At 37.6% G+C, this 24,874-nt stretch overlaps 4 protein-coding genes across 5 annotated transcripts; 1 reads left to right on the forward strand and 3 right to left on the reverse strand.

The window, feature by feature from the left end:
- The first annotated feature begins 1,495 nt into the window (after window positions 1-1,495).
- On the forward strand, window positions 1,496-6,673 carry LOC122069742. Of its 2 annotated transcripts, none has more exons than XM_042633811.1 (8): window positions 1,496-1,644; window positions 2,098-2,415; window positions 2,518-3,090; window positions 3,952-4,131; window positions 4,254-4,343; window positions 4,615-4,695; window positions 5,057-5,526; window positions 5,895-6,673. In XM_042633811.1, the coding sequence occupies exons 1-8, from the start codon at window positions 1,524-1,526 to the stop codon at window positions 6,498-6,500; spliced, it is 2,439 nt and encodes an 812-aa protein (XP_042489745.1). In that variant the 5' UTR covers window positions 1,496-1,523; the 3' UTR covers window positions 6,501-6,673. The 2 variants fall into 2 exon arrangements, with proteins under 2 accessions (XP_042489745.1, XP_042489746.1); XM_042633812.1 differs by having other exon boundaries at window positions 1,545-1,644; window positions 2,075-2,415.
- Window positions 6,674-8,851: 2,178 nt separating this feature from the next.
- LOC122069737 (36.4 kDa proline-rich protein-like) lies at window positions 8,852-9,805 on the reverse strand. The gene has a single exon (XM_042633806.1). The coding sequence runs from the start codon at window positions 9,733-9,735 to the stop codon at window positions 9,076-9,078; it is 660 nt and encodes a 219-aa protein (XP_042489740.1). The 5' UTR covers window positions 9,736-9,805; the 3' UTR covers window positions 8,852-9,075.
- A 1,885-nt stretch (window positions 9,806-11,690) lies between these two features.
- Window positions 11,691-12,520, reverse strand: LOC122069752 (14 kDa proline-rich protein DC2.15-like). Its single transcript, XM_042633835.1, has one exon. The coding sequence runs from the start codon at window positions 12,444-12,446 to the stop codon at window positions 11,919-11,921; it is 528 nt and encodes a 175-aa protein (XP_042489769.1). The 5' UTR covers window positions 12,447-12,520; the 3' UTR covers window positions 11,691-11,918.
- Window positions 12,521-15,705: 3,185 nt separating this feature from the next.
- Window positions 15,706-24,488, reverse strand: LOC122069738 (NADH dehydrogenase [ubiquinone] 1 beta subcomplex subunit 8, mitochondrial). Its single transcript, XM_042633807.1, has 5 exons — window positions 24,272-24,488; window positions 24,067-24,153; window positions 23,850-23,945; window positions 16,174-16,230; window positions 15,706-16,041 (listed from the first exon to the last, which is right to left on the reverse strand). Exons 1-4 carry the CDS (start codon window positions 24,407-24,409, stop codon window positions 16,174-16,176), a joined length of 378 nt encoding a protein of 125 aa, XP_042489741.1. The 5' UTR covers window positions 24,410-24,488; the 3' UTR covers window positions 15,706-16,041.
- Window positions 24,489-24,874: the final 386 nt, after the last annotated feature.

Below are 24,874 nucleotides of genomic sequence, written 5' to 3' on the forward strand. Positions count from 1 at the left end.
TGTTTTTGCGAAGATATGAACCTCTTAAAATACATAATGATAGAAACATGTGAAATTTGCTGTCATTACTCATTATGCTATTCTTTTCCAACCCTTTTCACTTTAATAAAACAAAAGTGGATTTAAGGCTTTTCATAAGTTCTTTAACTATTTTTTAGCGTTTCAACCAAGGATTACACAATTGAGTGAAACATAAAGCTATGGTTTGGCCCTCTTAAAAGAAAGAAACGTACATATTTTGGACTACTACTTGTCCCCTTCTGTCCCCAACCATTTTTCAATCATGAACCAGCCATTGGAAAACATAGGGCGTGCGTCGTGCTCTCAAACCCGAGGGAAAGGATGGAAAGTGGAATCATTTTTCAAAAGAGAAAGTAAAGTTTTGTATTCACGACCTAGGAACTTATCTAAAAATCTTATCAGATGTAATGACAACAGGTTGTGTGGACAATCGTGCATTGTACATGATCATGCACACAGTTGTTGGATGGTGTTGAAGGGGTTTACTGTAAACCCTCATCCCCATCCAATAGCTTTGTACATGAGATTATACACCATGCACTTAAGTGCACAAAACCCTTTCCCATTGTCTTTTCAGATATAGTATTTGTTAGGAGAAGGTTAAGTATGCCGCTGGATTTTCTAGAGTTAACTTTTCAACCAATGGGAGGGTTGGGATGGGAGGGACATAGAGGACATTTCCAAGAGGAGGAGAGAGATAGATCAACACAGGTTTGGTTATATCGCTAACATATCCACCCTTTTCCCTATTTGTCATAACAAAATTGAGAATGGGATTTTCTATGGGTGTCAAAAATTTGTTACCCACTTTTAGTATGCACATAATTTTTTTCCCAATTGTCATTTCACACATGTTCTTGAAAAAAAATGCATAACACTGAAACCTTTTGATAATGACATAATGCTATGTCACTTCCAAATTATTTTTGAAAACCCTTTAATATCTCATCTTAAAGAAATTTAGAATAAGGTGAGAGTGAATTAAAAGAAAGTATCAAGTTTTAAATACACCTATAGGGAATGCCGATGGCAATGACGAAGGTGGGGAGTGGGTTAGAGTGAGTTTCGGATTTTGTTTCCCTAGGGATGCTTAGATGATCTTGTAAGTTTATTATTTTTTCTTCTTCTTTTAATACAAATGGTCTTTAAAAAAAAAAAAAAAAGCCATATAGAGATGTTAATTAGACACTCTTTTTGAGAATATAGAACTTATCTTTAAAAAACATACAGTCGTACAGTATGATATGTTGCTATACGAACAACACTTGGTACCTCCTCGTGATGAGGGTGTCCGCCACAACATTAGTAGCCCTTGAAATACAGAAAAAAAAAACTTACAATCACAAAATTAAGAAGATAGATGTAGAATGTCCTCAATAATAGACCGGACTAATAATGCTGAGTGCTTAGTGCAATCTTTACTAAAGATATTTTGAATTGTAACTTTAGCATTCTATGAACACACTGGTTTTATTGAATCATTATATAAATTTAAGATAAAAATGATCTCAAAATTTAAAAGTGAGGTCTTCTTTTTCATCTATTTATACCTTCCCAGCAAACACTTCATTGTTCAACACACTCGATCGGTGCTGCTCTTCACATCCACTAAGATGAGTGCAGGTAACCAAAACTCTCTCTTTTTCATCCACCACTCACGAACAAGACCTGGTTGAAAGCTGATTCGCAGCTATGTTTCATGTGAGGCCATTAATGGGCGAGTCTGGAGCATGTAAAGCCCAAGCTAGCCTAGCACAAATGTCGAACAGAAGCAGTCCTACCAGGCTTGGTGCTAACTAATTTTATATAATATATATTTCAATCATAACATGTTAATATTTTTAGTTCAGTGTGATGATTTGTTGTTCTAGTTACAATAACTTTTTCTATGTCTATATTGGTTAATTAATACTTTCAAACAGTCTCTCCTGCCAAACAGGGATAAAGTTGTGGATATTTGTTCTACTTTATTCTTCTTCATTATTTTTTCCTCTTTTTTTTTTTTTTTTTTGATTGAATGATTTGTCCTCTTCATATTGTATTGATTTAACAGAAAAATAAGTTTTACTTCCGCAGAAGGAACAATGGAAAGTGAACTGCCATCACAAGAAAAAATTCCTAAGCTAGGCAAAGATAACTATATGATTTGGAAAGAGATGATAGAAAAGCACTTGAGGCAAAAAAGACTCTGGGGTTATGTAGTTGGTGAAACAATACCTGAACATGAACAAGTTTGGGCAGCTGAACATGCAAAAGTTCAACAAATATTCAAAAAAAATTGTGGTCCTTGGGTACTTCCATATATTGAAGGAAAAGGCAAAGCTAGGGATGTTTGGAGTCAATTGGAGATCATGTATAAGGAGGTTGATGGGTCAGTACTGCTTAATCAAAGAGGTATACTATACTATATGTGTCTCTTATCACATAACTATTTTCTTGAATTATAGACTACACCTTTTTTTCTTTTTTTGATGAATTAGGGTTATTAATTGGCAGGAATGAGCACAAATTACACATGGTGGCTACCCTTGTACAGAGCTATTGTAGAAGGTGATTTAAAGACTTTCCGTCAATTAGTCTCAAAAAATAAGGGAGTTCTTACAGTGAGGCTCACATCAGAAGGAGAGATTCCTATTCATGTGGCAGCTCAACAAGGACAGGTTAAAATTGTGGAGGAGATGGTAAATATGATGGATGATGAAAAGGAAGTGGCAAGACAGGGAAAATATCAAAGATCAGCCCTTCATATTGCTGCCTCAGATGGAAACATATCAATTGTGAAGGCCTTGGTAGCAAAGTATGAAGATCAAGTGATGCTCAAGAGTGAATTCTATGACTATAACATCCCAATTACTATTGCTGCTAGGGCAGGAAATAAGAAAGTTGTGGCTTACCTTTACCCGATCACTCTAAAACAGGATCAAGCTGATCAGAAGGCATTCCAGGATCAAGTTGATCAGAAGGCAATCACTCAACAGGACAAAGCTGATCAGAAGGCAGAAGATACCAAAGAACGGGATCAAACTAGAGCAGCTCTTCTTATTTCTTTAATTTTCGGTGATTTCTTTGGTGAGTGAATATCATCCCTTCACAATTTTTTTTTTTTCTTTTTTTTTTTTCTATGGAAAGTACTCTTCTAAAACTCAATGAGTCAAATGAGTCAACTCGGTAATTAAATCCACTGGGGATCATTCGGAATCCTAGCTGGCATTTGCCACATTTGCCATAAACAAACGAGCAGTACTCCAGCTAGGAATCCGTCTGATTCTAAGGGAAAATACAATAGGAAACTAGTATACCTAAATAGTTCATAAAACTTTGAGTCCTAGTACACCACTTAAACATGTGAATTTTCACTCAATAGGGGGTCCCATGACTTGTGATTAGGACTGTCAAAAGAATGTAGAGCATTGGCTGCCATTTAAATATTGGTATTATGGCTCTTGTAACTCAACTGGAGTCAAAAGTTTTGGCCCTCAAAAGTTGCGTCAAAAATGTTGATTTTTTAATCTAATTGGGAGGACTTCTGCCAACCTTCGTCTCAAGAATCATGTGGTTATGAGTTCAACTCCTCTTACCTCCTTGGGGCCACTCACACAGGGGTGTTTAGTGTTCTTTGTTACTTTTAGTGAAAGTTGATGGTTCTCATTCAACCTCGGTATGACTAGGTCTATGCGATTGAGAGATCAGTAGGGGCCCGTGGGACTATTCGGCATGGATAACTGTCGTTAGCAAAAAAAAGAAAAAAAAGAAAAAAAGAGGAGGACTTTTGCTAGTCCAATCAACCCAAAAATTCTTCACAAGTCTTCTTTACATCATGTTGACTCATTGACAACAAAGTTACTTCATTACTGTGGCCAGTATCAGGTTAGGGTTGTGGGGATTTCAAAATTAGAAGTAAAATCAGGTCTTTTTTTTTTTTCCTTGTAGATCTGGCTCTTGATCTGCTTCAAAAATATTCCAATTTAGTATTGATCGAAGATGCAAACATGAATACTGCCTTGGACGCACTATCAATGAAGCCTTCTGCATTCCCAAGTTCATTCCCTAAAGCAAAGCCAGGTGGGTTTGGGCTCGTTGGATATTATCTCGAGAGTACCATATACTCACGTAAGTATTCCAAATTAATTGATAATGATTCACAACTTGTTCAATTCAAAAATCAATTTCTAAATTCTAAAAAAAAAAAAAAAAAAAAAAAATTGATAATTTTAATTTCCAATTGGGATCAGTTTTAGACATCGATGGTGAACACATTAATCACTGTCCGACCGGAAGAGATATAGAAAATTCTTCCTATGCATCGAGTGACAATGCTCAAGGTGAGTTCTCTCTCTCCCACACCTCTTTGTGTCTGGGCATAAGGGTCACGCTGTCTTTCTAGTTTCTTTTTCTGAAAAATATATTACAATTTTTGTGAAATTACAAAAAAATTAAATTTCACACTTTAAACTTTCTTTATATATATATATATATATATATTTTTTATTTTGATGTTAAACACTATAAAACTTTTTTTGGGGGGGGGGTTGGTGGGGTAGAAAACCCTATATAACATTTCTAATGCAGCAAATTTATGTTTTGGCTGCACAGGCGAAGATCGCATTACTCTTCGATTTTGTAAAGGACAATCCCTATGGTTCCATCAACTATTGGAGAGAGCACTTAAGCTAGGTGAGCAATTAACATAATACCTTAGTTCTATAGTTGGGGATTGAGATGCACAAGGAAAGCCATGTTATATAGGTTTTCTTAAGTATTTGGTTGATTGTCTAATTTATAATTTAGGGGTCATCCTCTCTGCTAATGACAATGCCGAAGGTGGGGAGGAAGATCTTAGTTCTATAGTTTTTTTATAGGGCTCCTGTTGGAGCTCTCTATGTACTCTTATTATTTTATTTTAATATAATTATATTGCTGACCTTAAGCAAAAGAACCTAATACTAACAATTAAGAAGAGGATGCACCTAATACCAGGTACTTCCTTTCCAAGCCTGCTATCATAAGCATGACAATTCTTTCCTATAAATTGCAGTTCCAAGTTATGAGACCATCTATGATTTGAGATTGAAGCATCACAGGGCTGTAAAGCTGCTAAAACAAATATGGAAGCTAATATCAGAACTTGATGATCTTGAGGTCATGGAGGATGAAGCTGTTGAAGCAATGTTCCGCGCAACTGAGCTTGGAATAGTTGAATTCATCGATGAGATCATCGACAATTGTCCTCAACTTCTTGCACAAACTTGTCCCTGGTTTAATTATGAAGAAGAAGAGAAGGGAAATATAGGCCAAACTGTATTTCATTACGCAATCAGAAACCGTCAAGGAAAGATCTTTGGACGCATCCATGATCTAGGACCAATGAAGAATGATATCACAAGGTTAGCTGATAATTCCATGAATCTCATGTCACATTTAGCAGCTATGAAGGCACCTGTGCGTTGTCTCAATCAAGTCCCAGGTGCAGCACTCCAAGTGCAACATGAGCTTCTGTGGTACAAGGTGATTGTTGCTTCCTTCATCTTATTCTTCGCACTTAATTTGATTTATTCTCTACTGATGGCAATGCCGAAGTTGAAGTCCAAATCATTTTCTTTGTTTTCCGTTTGGGTTCAGTCTGGATATGCCTAGACTTAAATCTTGTACATCTTATGCTGACGGGTCCTAACTACCCTTATCCGTAGACCCACTCAACCGTGGTCTGATAATCCTCTTACAGTTACACCTTATGTGATACTTTCGAGAACAGAATGTTGAGGAAACACCCTTTTCCCCTCCTCTACCTAGACTTTTTGTAAGTGAAACCCTAGGCAACTGTAAGGATTCAAATGCAAATGAGTTTAACTTTTCATATTTTTTCCTTATCATAGGAAGTGGAAAGGATCATGCCTCCAACCTATGAAGAATTTGAAAACAAGGAAAAGAAGACGGCAAGAATTTTATTCACAGAGGAGCATCAAGAGCTAGTTAAAGAAGGGGCAACTTGGATGAAGGAAACAGCAACACAATGCATGGTTGTTGCAACCCTTATCACCACAATTATGTTTGCAGCAGTGTTTACTGTACCAGGTGCCAAGGAGAGTGATATAGGCAAGCCTAATTATATACATGACAAGTTCTCCATAGTTTTTGTTGCAGCAAATATACTAGCACTAAGTTCTTCTGTTGCTTCAATATTGATGTTTTTAGCCATCATTACTTCACGCTATGCAGAAGAAGACTTCTTGAAGACATTGCCACAAATGTTGATCTTGGGTCTTTTTTTCCTCTTTCTTTCTATAGCGGGGATGATGGTAGAATTTGTTGTAGCTGTCCTAGTTTTAGTTCACTACAATGTTTTGTGGATTTCCTTTCCTATTGTATTTCTAGCTAGTGTCCCAATTACTATATATGCTTTGGTGCAATTTCCCCTGTTTATAGAATTGACATTCGCCACGACTAGGTTGGAAGTGTTTGGAAAGGGGAGAAAAAAATAAGCATGACCACAAAGTTTAATGCAAGTGCTTTAAGCAGGGGAACAAGTTGAAATTAAAGAATTAATGATTTGAGATGTGAATTGTACAATGTACTTAAGTCATTTGAGTTGATTGTAAAGATGTGTATTATTATTGATATGTCATAATGAAAAATTTGAATGTTATACCTATCACGAATTATTTCTTTTTGCCATATGTTTGTTGCCAATGTAAAGTTATATGCCCTTTTAATTGGAACTAAAGTATGACAGTTAGGAGCCTCAGGTTTAATTATTGACTGAAAATCAAGATTAGAACAATATTTAAGGTAAGGATTTATAAAATTTTAATTTGAAAAAAAAAAAAAAAAACCCATTGGATCAAATAAAAAATAGAGAAGATGAGCCTAAAAAGCAGTGTGACCTTTACATATAAGTTTATAAAATAATTTTTTTTAAGGAGGGTGGAGGGGGAGGATGTGGCCAAGGGGTTGTAGATCTATATATAGCAAAAATTATTAGATTGCTAGACTATCTTTATTTTCCAGGTAACAATGGTAGGCTTTTTACTCCACAATGGTGGTGTTGATAACTTTTTTGTGGATTAAGATTCAGTGTCTCAAATTCAAGATAGCTGACTATGAGAGATGCAAAAAATATTCATTTTATCCCATTTATTTCCTTGTGTCTAAAGTTAGAAAAGAGTTTCACTTCTATATGAATAAAGGTGAATAAAGGAGAACCCAATGCATGATGCTCCTGTCTGTCACTGTGGATTCTAAGGAAGATCAAAATATACATAATTTTTTATTCAATCCCATGATCAATAGGTCGCCATGGAACAATCTTACCATTGCACCGAGGCGCACTTCTCTACAATCATTCTCCTTTTCAACGACATCATTTATATGACATCATGTAGCTTGTGAAAGACAATCTACAACTCAGATAACAGTGTAAAAGAGATTAGTGTATAACTCATAGGTGCACATTAATCCTGTATATTCCATATTATACAGTAAAACGTTAGCTGAACATAGATCTTCACCAACTTCAGGATAACAATGAAGATAGGGAAGACCTTTGTATAGATGTCATTATCAAAGGTAAAAATTCTCCAAAGAATGTTCCTTGTTGAGAAGTTGGGGTTCCATCCACTTTGGGTAGTGAGGTGATTCTGTCCATGGTTACGTACACATGTTTTTGTTTCATTTTGTGTATGTTTTCCGGGCTTAGGGAGCGGCCTGTTGGTGGCATCCTCTTGTTCTTTTCTTTGGATTGAGGGCCTACCTGGATCTCTTTTTTTTTTTTCTTTTTTTCTTTTTTTTTTTTAATGAGACCCTCTTAGGCTGCCTTTGTTAGTTGTAATTGTTTTTATTTCTTTGGAATAAATTGATATTACCTATAAAAGAAATTAGGGTAACAATGTAGAGAAGATTAGAGTACAACTCAAGGCATGCACTTTCTCTGTATCCTTGGATTTTTTTTTTTTTAATATTCTATTTCATTGATTTTTTTTTTTTTTTTTGGTGACATTCTATTTCATTGATAGTTCCAACTTTAATTGCTTCCCTTGAAACTTGATATGTGAGCAAGGGAACAAAGAGAATAACTGATTATTCAAGTTAATTAACAGACTACCATAATTAATGGTCTAATGACTGATGCCCCTGCAATATAAAGCCTCTACCAACTTCAGGATAACAATGTAGAAGATTAGTGTATAACTCATGGGGGCTTGCATGCACCTTTTATTTATTTATTTATTTTTCTTTTCATACTTTATTTATTACTCGGCCAATTGGTCGAACTCCCAGGCTTTCCCTTGAAACTTTACACGTGAGCAAATTATTTATTTTTCTTTTCATACTTTATTTATTACTCGGCCAATTGGTCGAACTCCCAGGCTTTCCCTTGAAACTTTACACGTGAGCAAGGGAACAAAGAGAATCTAATCAACAGAATGTCGTAATTAACAAACGACCGACTGATGTCCCCGCAATATATAACCTTGACCAGCCTCAAGATAACAATTTAAAAGATTAGTTTTCAACTCAAAGGTGCATGCACCTTTTTGGTATTCTTGGAATTTTCTCTTTTTTCGTTTCAATTATTTATTTTGTTGCTTGGCCAATTGTTTCGATTTCCTTTCCTTTGTAACTTGACATGTGAGCAAGGGAATAATTTATTTTGTTGTTTGGCCAATTGTTTTGATTTCCTTTCCTTTGTAACTTGACATGTGAGCCAATTGTTTCGATTTTCTTTCCTTTGTAACTTGACATGCGAGCAAGAAAACAAAATGCACAACCGACCCATGTCCCGCAATTTATACCATCGACCAATTTCAGAATCAACACTGAAAAGGTCGAAAAATTGATGCCGAAACCCTAACAATATTTTTTCAAGTGAAACAAAACCCTAACAAAGTTACACCAATGAGCAAAACCCTAACAATATATTTTATATTTTTTTTTTTTCAAGAGAAACACAATCCTAACAAAGTTACAGCAATGACCAAAACCCTAAAACACTAAATGCGAACAAACAAACGTCTAATGAAAACATGATTACTGGACTACAAATTATGGGTAACAAAGTTATGCTAATGGAGGACATACAAACCCAGGTGGAGGATTCTTCCCACATGTTATGAGAACTTGAAGAGCAAGCGGGAGGAAGATGTTGAGGTTGAGAACCTTGAGCCTTATAATAGTGCAGAGACAGATAGCTGCTTCTAGCTCTAGCAATCCTTGAAGCACTGGACAGCACACGTTCTCCACTGGGTTGCCCAATCCAATATGTACCAACCCTCCAAGCACATCCACGCACAACCCTAATTTTAATGCATCAATTGGACAAGTAGGGTAAGTTGATGGAGGTGGGTTGATACCTGGAACACCTCCACCACCACCTCCGCCACCACCTCCACCACCGCCTCCACTGCCACCGCCACCCCAACCACCACCTGAAGGTGGTGGGATAGTAACCGGAGGATTTCTAACTGGAGGAGGAAGAATGATTGGTGGGACGATTACTGGTGGCGTTGGTGAATTATGGTAAGGTGGAGATACTTTTGGCACACCAGTTCCATGGGGTGGTGGGTGGCAGTTTACCGGTGGGTGTGAGCAGCGGTAACAGGGTGGGTTGCGGTGGTGGTGAGGTGGGTTCTTGCAGGAATCGCAAGCATTTAACGGTGGCAGTGCCATTAGGGATAAAATCATGAAAATGAAGAAAGTGGCTTTAAATTTCAAACCCATGATGATGCAACCTGTGAAACTATCTTGTTTTCCTTATGGGTTAGAACAGAAGAAGATTTATAGATAAACTTGATAAGATACCCGTGACTGTTGTCTTCCCTAGTTTCAGAACCATGACTGAAAAGCTCTAAAGGCTCGAAAATACATGGAATTCTATATACGGAATTGCTCAATTACTGTTTGATTGGGATATAGTCTAAATTGAAGAGGTTGGAATTTTTCAGGTCGGCATCTCAGTGCCGATTTCTATGACCAATCCGTGACCGATTGAATCCGTGAACTCATTTGGTTTCAAACGTAAGTTTAACTTCACGGATTTCAATGGTTCTTTGCTGTCTTTGGCTTGTTTTTTGTGTTCTTCTACCTCTTGCTCTTTCCAAGGATGAGCGCATAGGTCGAAGAAAACAAAACATCCATAGAGATGTCATTTTTCATTTCATAAGAGGGGAGTCCATCATTTCACACTCTCATGATACGGAGCCTACACTCCCCACATATATTTTTCCTTTCATGTATATCTGCATGGTTTATAGTTGTTCCTTAGAATTTACAGCCACCTCAAGACTTTTTGGCGTTTCCTCAATTCTGATTAGTCATGTGAACATCCTGTCCTAGATTTTCTCTTGTTTGATTAAATCCACATGTAAATTTGTAATTTTTCTCTTTTATCCCTTCGGAAGGTTACCAAGTAGTTGATTTAGTGACCTATACTAGAGTTTTCACCCATGCATGTATGAGATGATGTATTCCAAACACTGTATCCATAAGATCTTGGGTAAAGGTCACATCCCTAGTTACAGTTTCATTGAATGGAGGGTCATCCAATCTATCCTTCCAGCCTATCTCGTAAGCATGGCTAGGAATAGCCATGCTTTTACAAGCAGGGGATTCTTCCCAAGTGTTAGCCTTCTCCAAGGCCTATAAGATCTTTCTATAGGGAATGGGAATGGATGGTTGGCTAATTTAATGGGAATTCTACCTATGATTCCATTGGCAAGCTAGTTTTTTGTTCCGTAATTTACCACATTTGGTGGGAGAAAAAAAATGAGAAGGTGGTCTCACTCCTCCAGTATTTTTATACATTTTTTTTTTTACCTTTTTATACCAAAGGGATTTGAATGCAAGGTAAAGTGACTGAATCAGTATAATGCAACATTCATCATCTCACAAGCGCCACTGAGGTGCTAATATCGATCCATGGATAACACTATCACCAAAATGAGACACCATGTAAATAGTCGGTATTGCTCTTTCTTAGAAAAAACTTAGTTGATGACAACAAGATAAAAGTAGCCAATTCGTCTAATATTGTCAAAACCATTCACCATTTCTTGTACAGTCGAAGGGCTCTTTCTGTCAGTTTTGTTGCTCCTTACGTCAAATCTATTTGCTAAATGCTTTGGCAGTACACAACAAATCACATCGATCGACTTGTGGAGCACTAAATTTTCCTCATTACATGAAATTCTTCAATTGATTTTGATTGTTTTGTTTTTGTCTATCTACAATTGACTTTTAGATGGGTAAAGATTGTTATAGTAATGATACCAAATGTTTCTCTAATTATGGAAGACCTTGGTTCAAATGTTAGGTTACTTCATTGCGACCTAGTGGTTATGAATTTGAGTTAGAAGTGGGGATAAGGCTATATATATTATGACCCTCCTTGAACCTCCGCAGTGGTGGAAACCTCGGGCCTGGGTACATGCATCATAAGTCCAATAATCCTAATAACATGAAGACTTAGGCAGTGTGATTATGTGATAATTCCAGTAATAAGATGAACCACAAAGATGAAATTGCTTTTCATCGATATCTTTATTTCCTCAATATCTAACACAAAGAGCAAAGAAATTACCTAGGAATACAACAAAAATCAATAAGAAGCAAGGCAAATCAATTAATAAAGAGGCTGCATTCATTAATAAAAGAACCAAGTGATAGTCACTGCTACCTTCCACAAAGTACATAAATTCACTTCAATTGGAAAAAGTTGTTACAACCCAACTTACTTTATTGTCACTTGAAGAAAAAGGACTACATAAGCTGAAGAGGAAAGTGAGCACAAGCAACAATTCCCTCAAACCATATCATAACTACTACTCCAAAAAACCAAACATAGCAAGGGAGGAATAGAAGGCTTAAAAATGGAAAGAGAACATAGCAATAAAGGTGGTACACCCCTAAGAGCACTGGAAGCTAGATGGGACCTTCTTTCCACAGTAATTCACTAGCAAGCTCAAAGAGATAGGGAGGTTCAGGTTAATGCCCAAGATATTGGCCTTAAGGGCTGTGCAAAGGCAAACAGCTGCCTCAAGATCAACCAAACCCTGAATGAGACTACAGCATGGAGTCTTGGGTGGGGATCCCAAAGTTATGTTGAGCAAGTTCTGCAGCACATTGGCACAAACACCAAACTTTAGGGCATCCTTAGGGCAACTTCCCTTACCAGAACCAGACCCAGAACCAGAACCAGAGCCTGAACCAGACCCAGACCCAGAACCAGATCCTGATCCTGAACCAGAACCAGAGCCTGAACCAGAACCAGAACCAGAACCAGAACCAGTACCAGGCTTATGTGATGGTGTAGGCTTACGGCTTGGCTTGTGTGGCTTGGGTGATGGTGAGCATGCGCATTGGGAAGAGACCAAAGTGAAGAAAAGGATATTGAGAATAAGGAGAAGAGCAATTGATGCAGCCTTGGAAGCCATCTCAAGTGCACGGTAGGCAAAAATCCCCAAGTAGGTGTATATGGGACACAATACTAAGGAGTTTGTGAATTTGGGGAGTGTGAGAATGCTGAGAGTCGGTCTGGGTTTTATAGATGGAGAATGGGAATAAAAAATTACAATTTGTGGTAATATATTGGTTTAAATCACCCAATTCCACTTGTCGGTGCAAGTGGAAGGACATGTAGGACCTTGTTAGAGATAACAAGCTTTGAAGCTTTCAGTTTACTGTCTTGATTGATAATTAGCAATTTATTGATTAAGACAAACAATGAAACTTCAGTTCTTAAAACAAGACCAGGCAACTAAACATCACAGGGGTATGGTTCCGGTTCAACCTAGATTCACCTCCAGCGGTATGGTTCAGTAGGTTTAACTTTGACCAATTTTTCCCAGATAGGGTTTTTGATTGGAAAGTAACAGCTAGATGCTGGTTCGATCCGGTTTGACTAGATGTTCGGTCCAGTTTTCAAGCCTATGTTTTCATATCTTGGTTTTATTGCTCTAAAATGGGATAAAGGAACTCTTTTAAGTTCAGTTTACCTGTGGATTAGCATTTCAAATGGTGATCTCGAATGATCTGGTTACAGAATTGAAAAGAATATTCGTGGTGGATGGTCAGGATATGGGAGCACATGGGTTTGGAGATCTAAATATACCCTTGTGATTAATTAATTTACATAGGACCAATGTGATAGGGGTGTTTAGATCCAACATTCCATATTGATTACATTGCATGTAAATAGATAAGCATATCCTTCTTCACATGCCTTCAGAAGGCATGCTTAAAATAGAATTAATGCAAACCCAAACTCCAAAATCCAATGTTCCAGTAGATCATTAATCCCTGATTGTCAATCTATCTATCTATACTAGGCATGTGAGGAAGATGGAAAAAGCCAAATCTATGATCTGTCATTTTTTTTTTTTTTTTTCTCATCCTTTTGACCAAAGTAACAATTTTTTTTTGGGTGAACATAAATTTATGGACCAGGCTTCCCCAAGGCCACGGTGAATGGCTGAATAAGACATAGGGGATGGGAGATGGGGTCTCCGTCACAAAGTAGCTGTCATGACTTATCTTATGTTGTGTAGTTCATCACGTCCTCGTCTGAGAGTATATCATCGAGAAGTCTTGTTTTGACTATAAGATGGGCTGATAAATAATCATCTGTTGCCCTTCAGTATTGAAAGATCCTCTTCACTACTTGCAAATGATTTGGTCTAGGGTTAATTGGGTATTGACTAATCATGCAATTGTGAAGCATATATCTGGACGAGTGCACATAATTGCATACATCAGACGGTCTATCGCTACTTTATAGGATACTTTGGACATTTGATTCTTCTCCTCATAGCTCTGATCAAAGCTCAGAATACACGCTTTTTCCATTGGAGTTTTAATAGATTTAGATTTATGCATATGGAATCATTCAAAGATCGAGCCGCAATGATGGAAAACTTCTCTCTAAATTATTAAAGAAAACGAAGTATAACTATAACCTAAGTAACAATTTCATAGAAGTAATGGGATCAGATGACAGTGACCAACAACTTCAACTATAGCTATTCTTGGCTCTTTGTGTTCTACATAATATATGGATTCTTAGCCGTCTGCCAACCATTTAAGGATGGCATCTTACATAACAACAATGATCAAGCATCCAAGAAAGAAAGATTTGATTCACATGGGTCCATGCGACCATGCCCAATGTTAAAGGACCCTTCTTCCATAGAAGAAAGAAGACCTGAAGTCCGTGGCCACCCTTTTGTATTTAGTCAGCGACCATTGGAAAGATAGATGAGCTTCAGGAAACAAGTAGGTTTATTAGGTGGGGGAATTTGGACAATTAAGTTGTTCCCATTTCCAAGTTCCAACCCCGTGAACTTCCCATTCCAATATATATATATATATATATATTTTTTCTAAAGCCAACTTTTCGTGAGCTATGTATCATTTGTGATTAGACTAAAAAAAGCTACAATTGAACCACATGAGATTTGCTATAGTATCTTTATTATATAAAATAAAAGGATTGCTATTGCAGAGAAGATACGGCAACTGATAAAAAACACTCATAATCCTGTTCACGCGTGAGTTCACAGATCCATTTTATATTTAATTATTAATTATTATTTATATCATTAAGCCTCAAATTCTACAACTAAACAAACGAGTCATGGAAGGCACCAGCTACCTCAGCTGGTAGTCTTTAGCTTGTTGTAGCAGTCTCTTTGCCTTCACCTTCTACAAAAATGTCTCATCTACTTTCCTCTCCCTAGCCCCTCTCTAAGACTATTGTCACATAAGAAAAGGCCAATAGTCTAAGGATTGAAATCGATCAAAGATCAAGAATCGATCTCAGTTGATACTGATACGATAAGACCGATTCAATACCAATACTTCAAACCATGACATGAACTCATGATCCCACAAAAGCAAATGAATTAGAGCACCATCATGGCTGTCTCAATCCACACTCACATAGCAAATATAGTCGTACAACTTGCCCGTGACTTGTGGGCCCAAAGAATATTAAGAATTAGAAGCCACAGCCACCCCAAATTGCAGCAAGGGCCTTTTCCGTCTCTCACCTCATGGGAAGTATGATCATTTATTTTTATGAGAAAAAAAATTAATTAATTAATATAATTGAGAACATTAAACCAGTTTATAGAATCATTCTGACTTTCCTATGCATAGCTGAGTAACAATGTGCTTACGTAATAGCACACATTAGATACACCTATGTTTTTTACCCTATTTTAGTAAAGAGGCGTTGAGATCAAAAGATGCAGAAGCTTCCTCGTCAGTCTCATCAATCATTCTGCTTTTGGCTTGGATATGTAAGACGGACTAAACAATCCGGGGCCTTGACACTGCAAGTGTGCGTCAAGCATTCTAAGCTTGGAAGAATAACCAAACTTAGGTTAATTAGCTTGACGATCTGATCTGATCAGATCCGATCCGATCTAACCAGACCATAACCAACCAAGAGTCAGAATCACTACATCATCTTTTCACGCGGAACAGACATCCCACTAGTTGGGGGTCATCAAGGAAGTATTTCCTTGGTAATCACAAATGGGATTATCTTAGAATCAAGTTATTGGAAAGAATAAAAAGTCCAGTTTCAAAACATTATAACAACCGCTTATGCCCTATAATCATCCTAGTATATGACCCATCATTCACTGCTTCCAAATTTGGGCTCCTGCGTCCCACATGTGAAACTAGTCATGCTAAAACCGAATCGCATTTCACCCAGTTGTATCAAAAACCACTGGTAACATGTGGAAGCTAAACGTCAAGTTTACAAGCATCTATCCCATCATTGAAACAAGGCAAAACAAAAGACCAAACAGAAAATGGTCCTTACTCGTCTGAAGAGATGCATAAAGATAATAAAACCATAGGCATGAAATCATGCTAGGTGCAGACAGACTACATCCTTCAACTACTTTGATACACATTGCAAGAAACCCAAGTTCTGCTCCCTGCCCTTTTATTGGGAAAATTTTCCTTAAGAAACAATTCAAATCCACAGATCAGGAGTTATGTACACCTGTTCCTTCCCTGATACACAATGCAACAGAGACTAACATCAATTCATGATTAATTTTTGTGAAGGCAAACAAACATAAGCAAGAGGGAACATATCAGAAGATGTAACATTCCATACAGGAGAAAACCAACTCAAAAATATACCTATGGATCCCCACCAAGCTCCACCCGCAGGTTGTCATATGGATAGACTTTTGGGGTCTGTTCCAAAAATAAGAAAAACATCAAACAGCAGCAAACTCTCAAAGAATTCAGTCATCAAAATTACAAAACAAAGTTTCCAACCCTAAGGTATCCACCAAGTGAGGTTCGAGATTCATAATGCTACTAACTACACAGTCCATTTGTTATAGTAGGAAGTTTTGTCAGAAAAATTCAAACATAGAAAAGCTTAGTGGTTTCAGACAGACAACACAAAATGAAAGCAGAAATACAAGTTCAAACTGATCTTGCTTCTTACCTTGGGTACAACCACCCATCTTTCCCTACCCTTCTTTTGACCACCCATCACATCACTTTGGATCATCTATCCTAAATCATACAAAACAATGCATACACCCACCCCTTTCCCTGCATTCATGTTCAAATGAAAGAGCAACAACTATGAAAAGCTGGTTTCAAGTCTGGATTTAATTTTTCCTACCAGTCTCAATGTGAGAACTGTCAACATGCAACTTTCATGAAAAATGCATTGCACCTCGGACATGCCTTTAGCCACTAGCTAAACTGCACCAAACTGGGACAAAGAAATTTAATGATATAGAATACTCCTATAGCCTCAGGTGCAAGGGGAACCTCAAAAACAACAGCCATAATAACTGAAATTCATAAGAGACAATGCAAATTAAAAATCAGAACATAAAGAGGTACGCAGGATCATTGAAAAAGATAACAGAGCTGAAAGGAAAAGTGCTGGGATAAACAAGGTGCTCGCTGGTAGGGGTGCTTGTGTGTGTATAGAGAAGTTTGGTAGATGGCAATGTACCAAAGGAATATTTGGCAGGAGCAATGCATAGACCGATTGTGCACCTAGAAGGAAAGCCATTGATATTTGGATTATTAGAAACATGCAGTCCCCAAAGTTGAGTTCAATATACATATCTAAGAACCCCACACATAATGACATTGAATCCACCATGTCTCTACAATATCACACGAATGGTCAAAAGGCACGTGGTTGTTTGCCTTCTCCCAAACCCCTCCCCCCTTCTAATGCAATGATAATATGGAACTAATGAAGTCTAGTGGGAGATCAGGTTGCGACACGATCACAGGCAGAGGGACAAAACCAGAATTGAGAGAAAATCAGATGACTTTATTTAAAACAACTCAAATATGCATGAAACTCTGGTCAAATGCTCTACTTGACAAGGAGAACAAATCTGTAAAACATTAAGTTGATCGCAGTCACTTCTAGCTAGCCTTCTGATCGACCTGAACAACAAATATGGATCCCCTCCACCCCTTTTGGCATTACTAATGGAATATTCTTCACGATTTGACTAAAAATGGGTTGAAAAGAGATATCTAATGGTCAGATTTGAAGATATGAATGAGGTAGTCTCAAAAATTGCACGTCTCCTATAGGGAGACCAAATTTAGGAACCAACAGAAAATAGAAAGTAGGAACCAAGAAATAGAAAGTTCAGATTTGAAAACTTAAGTGGACAGCAATAGCGAGTAATTTCAGAAACTAGACACTAACAGAAATAGCAATAGAATGTAAGCTATAGTGCTGAAACAGAAAGTAATTTTAGAAATTAGAAACTTGAAGAAACAGCAACAGAATGTAAGCTATAGTGCTGAAACAGAAAGTACTTTTAGAAATTAGAAACTTGAAGAAACAGCAATAGAATGTAAACTGTAGTGCTGAAACAAGCTCGAGGATTGATGAACAGAATCAGCTATATCCTAGAAATCTGACATGAAAACTAGATTGATGGGACAAAAAAAAAAAAGAAAAGGGAAAGATATGAACTAGGCTTCACACCAAGAACTTGACTAACATCTCACCAGTCCAACTGGCATCCCACCAAGGGCTTCACTACATCTCACAGAAAAAGAGCTCTAAGTCTGTTGGAACTAACAAGTGAAAGACATGTTTAAATCTCAAAATCGTAGGAGAGTTGTGTAGCTCTTTAAACAAACACCCAATCCCGTATAGGACTCAAATCCTTCATACTTGGGCTTATAGAATTGGCCCTTTACAATAGAAAACCCAAAAATATTTGCCCGTGGCCCATATAACAGATCGGACACCCAACATTAAGCTTATTGGTCCATTCTTGGTCCAGTCTGACCCAACGATGCCCTGGTTTTCTGTTGGCCTTCTTGTTCTTCTGAATTGCATCACCTTCCCTCTCCACAGTTAGTATCATTGTTCACTTTTATTCTCTCAGAACTGGGGATTAATGGAAAATGGAACATGCCCAACATCACCTTCCCTCTCCACAGTTGCACCAGAATCTGAATTAATTGTTGACATACGAATTGAAGCCTTCATGACAGAATATGTATCAGAAGGGATCTCCGAGAATTTCAATTTTTTTGGGAGACATTTTTACTGGGGGCAGATTTGTATTTTCGGTAAGTAGGGTTTCTCTACTGTAATCGTCTTAAAAAGCTATATATAAGGAATGATCTCACAAGGAGGTGCATTTCTTCATCAGAATAGCGGAAGCTCTAGTTTATCACTCAGCCGTGGACAAAACCCCTCTTGGTGAGCCATGTAATATCGCTGTGCTCTGTATGTGGTTTCTTTTTGTTTTTTCTTTTGTTATCGTTATCCTCCTTTGTCGTTAATTCCCAGCACCATACGATGCCCACATTTTACATGAAGCCTCGAAGACCTATAAGGCTCTGAATCAACATACATGGACAGGATGAGTCTACCCTCAATCCAACAGTTAAGCTCAGTACTGTCCTTTGATTGGGTGGGTTGCAGTCCACCGAAATACCCCTCCCAATAAAAGAAACTGTACAGTCAATTCTGACAAACAAAACTAAAGGGATAGATTGTGATGCAGATTCTTCACCAAACTAGGCTTGTTTTATTAGGAACAAGCTTAGGGTTGGGTTGTATATGTGTTGGGCCTTCAGTCCATGTGGTTTGGAGTATATTGGGCTACTTTTATGGGTCTAAACTAGGGGTTCTAAGGTTGCATACGGGATTCAATGATTTGTTTCCTTTTTCTTTAGTTTCCTTTTTAGATGGGGTTATTTAGTTTCTAATTTTCAGTCTTAAATTAGTTTCTAATTTTCAGTCACAAGACTTTCTATTTTGTAAGTTTCTATTTTCAGATTTAGTAACTAGTTGAGTTTCTAATTTTTAGTTTCCTATTCCAGTTTTTGGAAACTAAAGTTAGTTTCTATTTTATGTAACCCCTATCACTGTTATAAATAAAGCTATGGCTCCTTTAATGAGCCACGATTTTTACAAACTACATGGCTGCTGCTGCTGTTTTCTCTGCGAGAGAACTTCCTTGTGTTTGATCAAGGTATTGGGTTGGTGTTCGATCCGACGACTCTTTGCGGCGAGAAGTCCAAGAGGTTCATCTTCAAGTGTTCCTTTTCTCTTTCAAAGTCTTCTTTTCAAAGGTTTGTTACTGTTCAAAAAAATTAGGTAACAGATCTGATCTTCTTTAAATTTCTGGTTTCGAATTTCCCAGATTTCTCCTACCCGATCCTTCACTGATCAGACCAACCAGCCACCTGATGGCTCCCTTATTCTGGTCGAGTGTTAGGCCTATTGAGAGGGTGGTTCGATCCTAATTTGGGGTCAATCAGACCTGGAATTTTATTGTTATAAAAATTCTCTCTATTCTGGCCGATTCTGGTTTCTGCCCAGAATTTTGAATCGCTTTGTTCTGGATGTTGCTGATTGGTTGCTGGTCATAAGCTTCATTGTTTAGTCTTATTGATTGGTGATTTAAGTCCTTAATTCCTTGGCTGATTATTCAGTTACAGAATTTCTGAAACTGTTGAGATAGATGATTTTCTGATATTTTATTGGGCTGGTTCTGGTTGTTCTTCTGATTAAAAGTTCCTGCAGTTTGGGGCTGGTTTGACTTGTCAAATCCATCTCTACATTAGATTGATTAAGAATAGAGCTAAAAAGGCTAATACAAAAGGAAAAAGTGGGAGGGGAGGATGAAAAGCCGGCGTGCAAATATCCAAAGTTTTTTGTTCATTGTTCTGTTCCTGTCTGCTGTAATTAGGAGATTAGGAAAAGGAAATATGTAATTCAAAAAACATATATTAAAGAATAAAGACATAGATGTCAACCTAAATCTCCACCCAAATCAGAATCTTTGTCCATTTTTCTGTTCCTTTTCTTCCCCCCCCCCCAAAAAAAATAATAATAATAGTAATAAATAAATAAATAAGTAAATAATGCATTTTAAAAAAAAATTGGAAGCAACAGAAAGTCAGTCTACCAACCTCCTAAAAAATGATGGTGCAGAAAAGAAAGGAAATTAGAAATGAACGACTGGCTTCCTCACATCCAAGTTTTCGAGAGTTTGCCCATAATACAACTTTTATGTGATAATGGATTGGGCATGATGGAAGCTTCAGAAAAGGAATCAGAAATGGAAGAAACAATGGTAGAAGAAGAGATCAATCAAAAGAGGATTCCAATTGAGGAAACACAATTCTAAGAGATTGAGACCGTTCATTTCCTTCTTCCTCCACAAATCTTGGATGTGAAGAAGCCGATCATTGCTGATTTTTGTCATGAGATATGCTAGATCATCCTACCATCAATACCGACGATAATGGATATCAATCAATTGATGGTGGTGCTATGACATTGGGACTCGAGGACAAGTCTTTTCGAACAAGGACGGAACAATGCAGGCCCAGTTTGAATTTGAGTCAAGTTTTAGTATTCGCACAGGTTGGGCCTTGGTTTTGGGGTTTATTATTGTAATTGGTGAAATATAGATCCTAAAGGTGGTTTTAAGGAGATGCAAAAAACTATTATTTTATTTGTGGATCCCATGTGTCTAGAGTCCAAATTTAGAAAATTACCTTAGCTATCGATGAGTTATAATGTTAGTTATATTAGGCTAGTAAAAGTTTTATTAATTCTAGGTGTTTTTTTAGAGTAAGTTGGTGTTAAGGAGTACTTATGAGAGTAACAATTTAGGAATGTTAACAGCTTATAAATAAGTAACCACCCCCTCTTACGATTTGTAATTTAATGAATTGAATTGTTTGTTTGGAAACTTGCGAGCTAGCTCCTCTTTTTTCTCTCTCAATCTGATAACAGATCTTTCTTTTCCCTCTTCTATCTCATCTCTCCTTCCCCATGGTTTATAATTCTCTCCCATTATTGTTCAAGTTCTCTCTCCAATCGTATCTTACCGCTCTCACCTATCTTACTGATTCATCTTATCCGATCCTATTTATCTCCCATACAGCATCACTTCTCTTTAATTCTATTCTCTCTCCTACATATTGCCAGCCTTTTCGCTCTCCTCTATTTCATCTCATCAATCTTAAGATTTTACATTAGTTTATCTCTGATTCACCTTGAAAATTATTTGAGAGGGCGGACCTCGGTGCAACAGTAAGGTTGCTCCATTGTGACCTAGTGGTCATGGGTTTGAGGCGGGAAACAGCCTCTCTGCAAAGCGGGGGTAAGGCTGGGAACATTATGACCCTCCCCAGACCCTGATTACACTCTCTATTTCATTGATTCAAGATTGTTTCTTATTTTCCTTGTTTTTTCATCATGAACCATTACTTACCCTGAACCATAGTTCAAAATCTTGCCAGAATTTTGAAATTTTCAGTGATTTCAATATGGCCGAGACGAATACCACACAAATTGGGGATTCAACACTGTTTTAGTCATGTTGACAAAAATGCACTGTTTCAGTGGACATTTCAGTCATTTTCATCATTTCGTCTGAAAATGTGGGTCCCCACCCCAAGCCCAGGAAATGGCCAAACTGAAAGTCACAACAAAAAATACACTGCTATGGAAAAATTTTGTTCAGGCTGAAATGAGACCAAAACCTGAATTTTTGAATTATACCCTCGACCGAATGCCAAGAAACCTACAAAAACCTAAAGAAACCAAATATTCAGCTCACTGGCCAGTGACCACCCTACAAACATCACTTAAACAGTACTCTGTCTCTCCATACTTTTATCCCCTTTCATCAGGTCTTCATACTCATGTATTCAACACCTCCAATATCCCTAAAGCTGTGACCTCAATCTCACACCACAAACTAACCGACTACCAGTACAAATTTGTGCATCTAGCTAACTATCCTTATATAATCCAGTTTCCCTTGAATTTTAAACTTTAAAGTTCCCTTATTTCCAAGCTCCCTCTTATCAGCACTATATCAATGAAAGCAGACATTTGACACTTCCTTACTGCATCCAGCATAACGTCCATCTACTTAAATGCTTTTTTTCTAATCAATTGATCAATCCTAGGTATCTTATCTAAAGCAACTCTCAATGTAAGAAAGCCTCCACTTGCAGCAGAAACACTGAGTTACCAAAAAAAAGAAAACTTTTCCACCAAATTAAAAGAGCAACAGAGGATAAATCTTCATCACTCCACTGCATCTTCTTGTACCATATATCTTATAATGGCTCAAATAAATATTGAAGATCTTGAGGAGATTTAAACTTACTCCGGTTTAATAAACTCCTTACCACAGATCATTCCAAAATTAGTGCCCCTACTAGTATGAGAAAATAATGACTAACGTTATTTTAGTGAACAACAGTGTCTAGCAATCCGGTTCCTAGTAGAGACAAATTAATATAAACACCATATGTCATTTCAAGAAGTAAAACACCCATACAGGTAAGTCTACATGTATGAAAGAAGGGAATTGACTTGATGCATAATAATTTAAACAAAAATATGACCTTCTAGTTGTTTCCACAAGTTATGGGGTCCTGACTATTTAAAAAATAAAAAAAATTAATCATCACTAACCAGTTGAATTCTGTAAGTGATATACTTCCCCAAAAAAAATAAAAAAGTAGCAGTTAACCCTCTAAAATCAATTCAACAGTCCAATTCAATGATCCATTCAAATCTCATCACAATGGAGGGGATGGAAATGGCCTGATGAAAAATTACCACTCTATAAGTAATCCAGCCACTACAAATCACCAGAAGAAGACTGCTACCCCTCTCCCCTGGTGCAGGAAAATACACACACAGGAGAGGGGGTGGAGAACTGAAGCCATTTCCCAAGTGCAGTTGTAACAAACAAAGGAATTTTTCCTCCCATCACTTTTTTTTTCCTCAAACTACTGAATTTGGCTTTTTTTTTTTCAACCTCACAAGATTATACCAAGTCCAACAAATAAATGTACCATCCATGCCATGTCCCAGTGACTCAGATTTATTCAGGTTTGAAGGAGCAAATAACCCTGTTAATCCCAATTCAGAAGTGGCTGAAAACTATCATGGCGCATTTCAAAATCTAAATGCAGAATCATCTTCAGACAATGAGGAACACCAATATCTCACCCTAATAACGTAAGTCAAACAAACAGGCTCCCTATCCCTATTCCAATTTCTAAAAGCCATCTTTCACCCAAAAAAAATTTTTTTCCTAATAGCCATCTGGCACAAAGCATAATCTCATCCATAGCTACATGTCCACATGCGATGGGAAACACAAAAATATTCATTCAAATAGAATTCAACAATGCAAGCAATTGACACAATGTTCCCACATTTCTAACTCCAAGACAGTTTCAGCTGAAATAAAATTTTGATTTTGACAAAAGCATACACACTAGCAAGTTCAAAGTGTAACCAATGATAGACTCACAAAAGGTATCTTCGAGGCCTTGTCGTTCAGTACGGCCAACGTTCCAAGAGATGCAAAGAAACTCAAACCTCCACAAAGCCAAGCCAATGCTTCATACTGCAAATTAAAGCAACAATCGACAGTACATCCACAACATAAGAACCCTAGAATTCGCTCATAATTTTTGAATTCAAAAAGGATAGAACACTCAAACCCTAGTATTACAATCGATGATTACCTTACCAACTGTCTCGGCAATCCGATCTATCGCAGGTTCCGGAAATGGGGTCCCGTTGTCCCAAACCAGTTCATCGTTAACAGGAACCTGAAAAGTAAAGGGGCAAATTTTCAGAATCTGCCATGTTTGATTTCATGTTGCTAATCAATTGCATAACAGGAAAGCGATAATCTTAGGGTTGAATAAAATATTTTCTTTTAATTACCGGTTTATCAGGGACGATGTGTTTGCCGACGGGGAGACCCATGCCAGAACGGAGACGAAGAGAAGTGGCGACCGATCGAGCGACGACGCCATTGCCGCCCATGATCCGAGATGCAACGTTGCTCAGCCTTCCTGCCATTTCGATCACTCTGCAAGCTTTGCCTTCCAGCTTTACCTGAATGCTCTAAAGCCTAAAAGGGTTTTTACTAGGGGTAACCCATCAAGGGCTAAGATGGATGGACCAATGGAGTCATGGACTCGGGTCTTGAGACTTGGGCTGGGCTTCAGCTTGATTGACCTCCGTATTTTTATTAGGAAGAAAGGAGTGTCCGGGAGTGTGCCGGCTGCGCCCAGATAATGGGTGGGGCCGTGGGGGTGTTGAGAAATGATCACCCCCACTTATGAATGGTAGAAATTCTTGGTTGTTGATGCTTCCTCATGTATTTCCATTGGTTCCTATGTCTGGTGAAGGGGTCATGTTCTTAGATAAAGAATCTTTACCTTTCTATTATTATTTTTAAGAGAAAGAAAGTTGTTTGGTTGCATGGCCCTTTGCACCCAAACATAGGGTACCAAATTACTGCTCCACACCTAATGAAATAAA

This window comes from Macadamia integrifolia, unplaced genomic scaffold (genome assembly GCF_013358625.1).
Source record: "Macadamia integrifolia cultivar HAES 741 unplaced genomic scaffold, SCU_Mint_v3 scaffold693, whole genome shotgun sequence".
Lineage (NCBI taxonomy): Eukaryota > Viridiplantae > Streptophyta > Magnoliopsida > Proteales > Proteaceae > Macadamia > Macadamia integrifolia.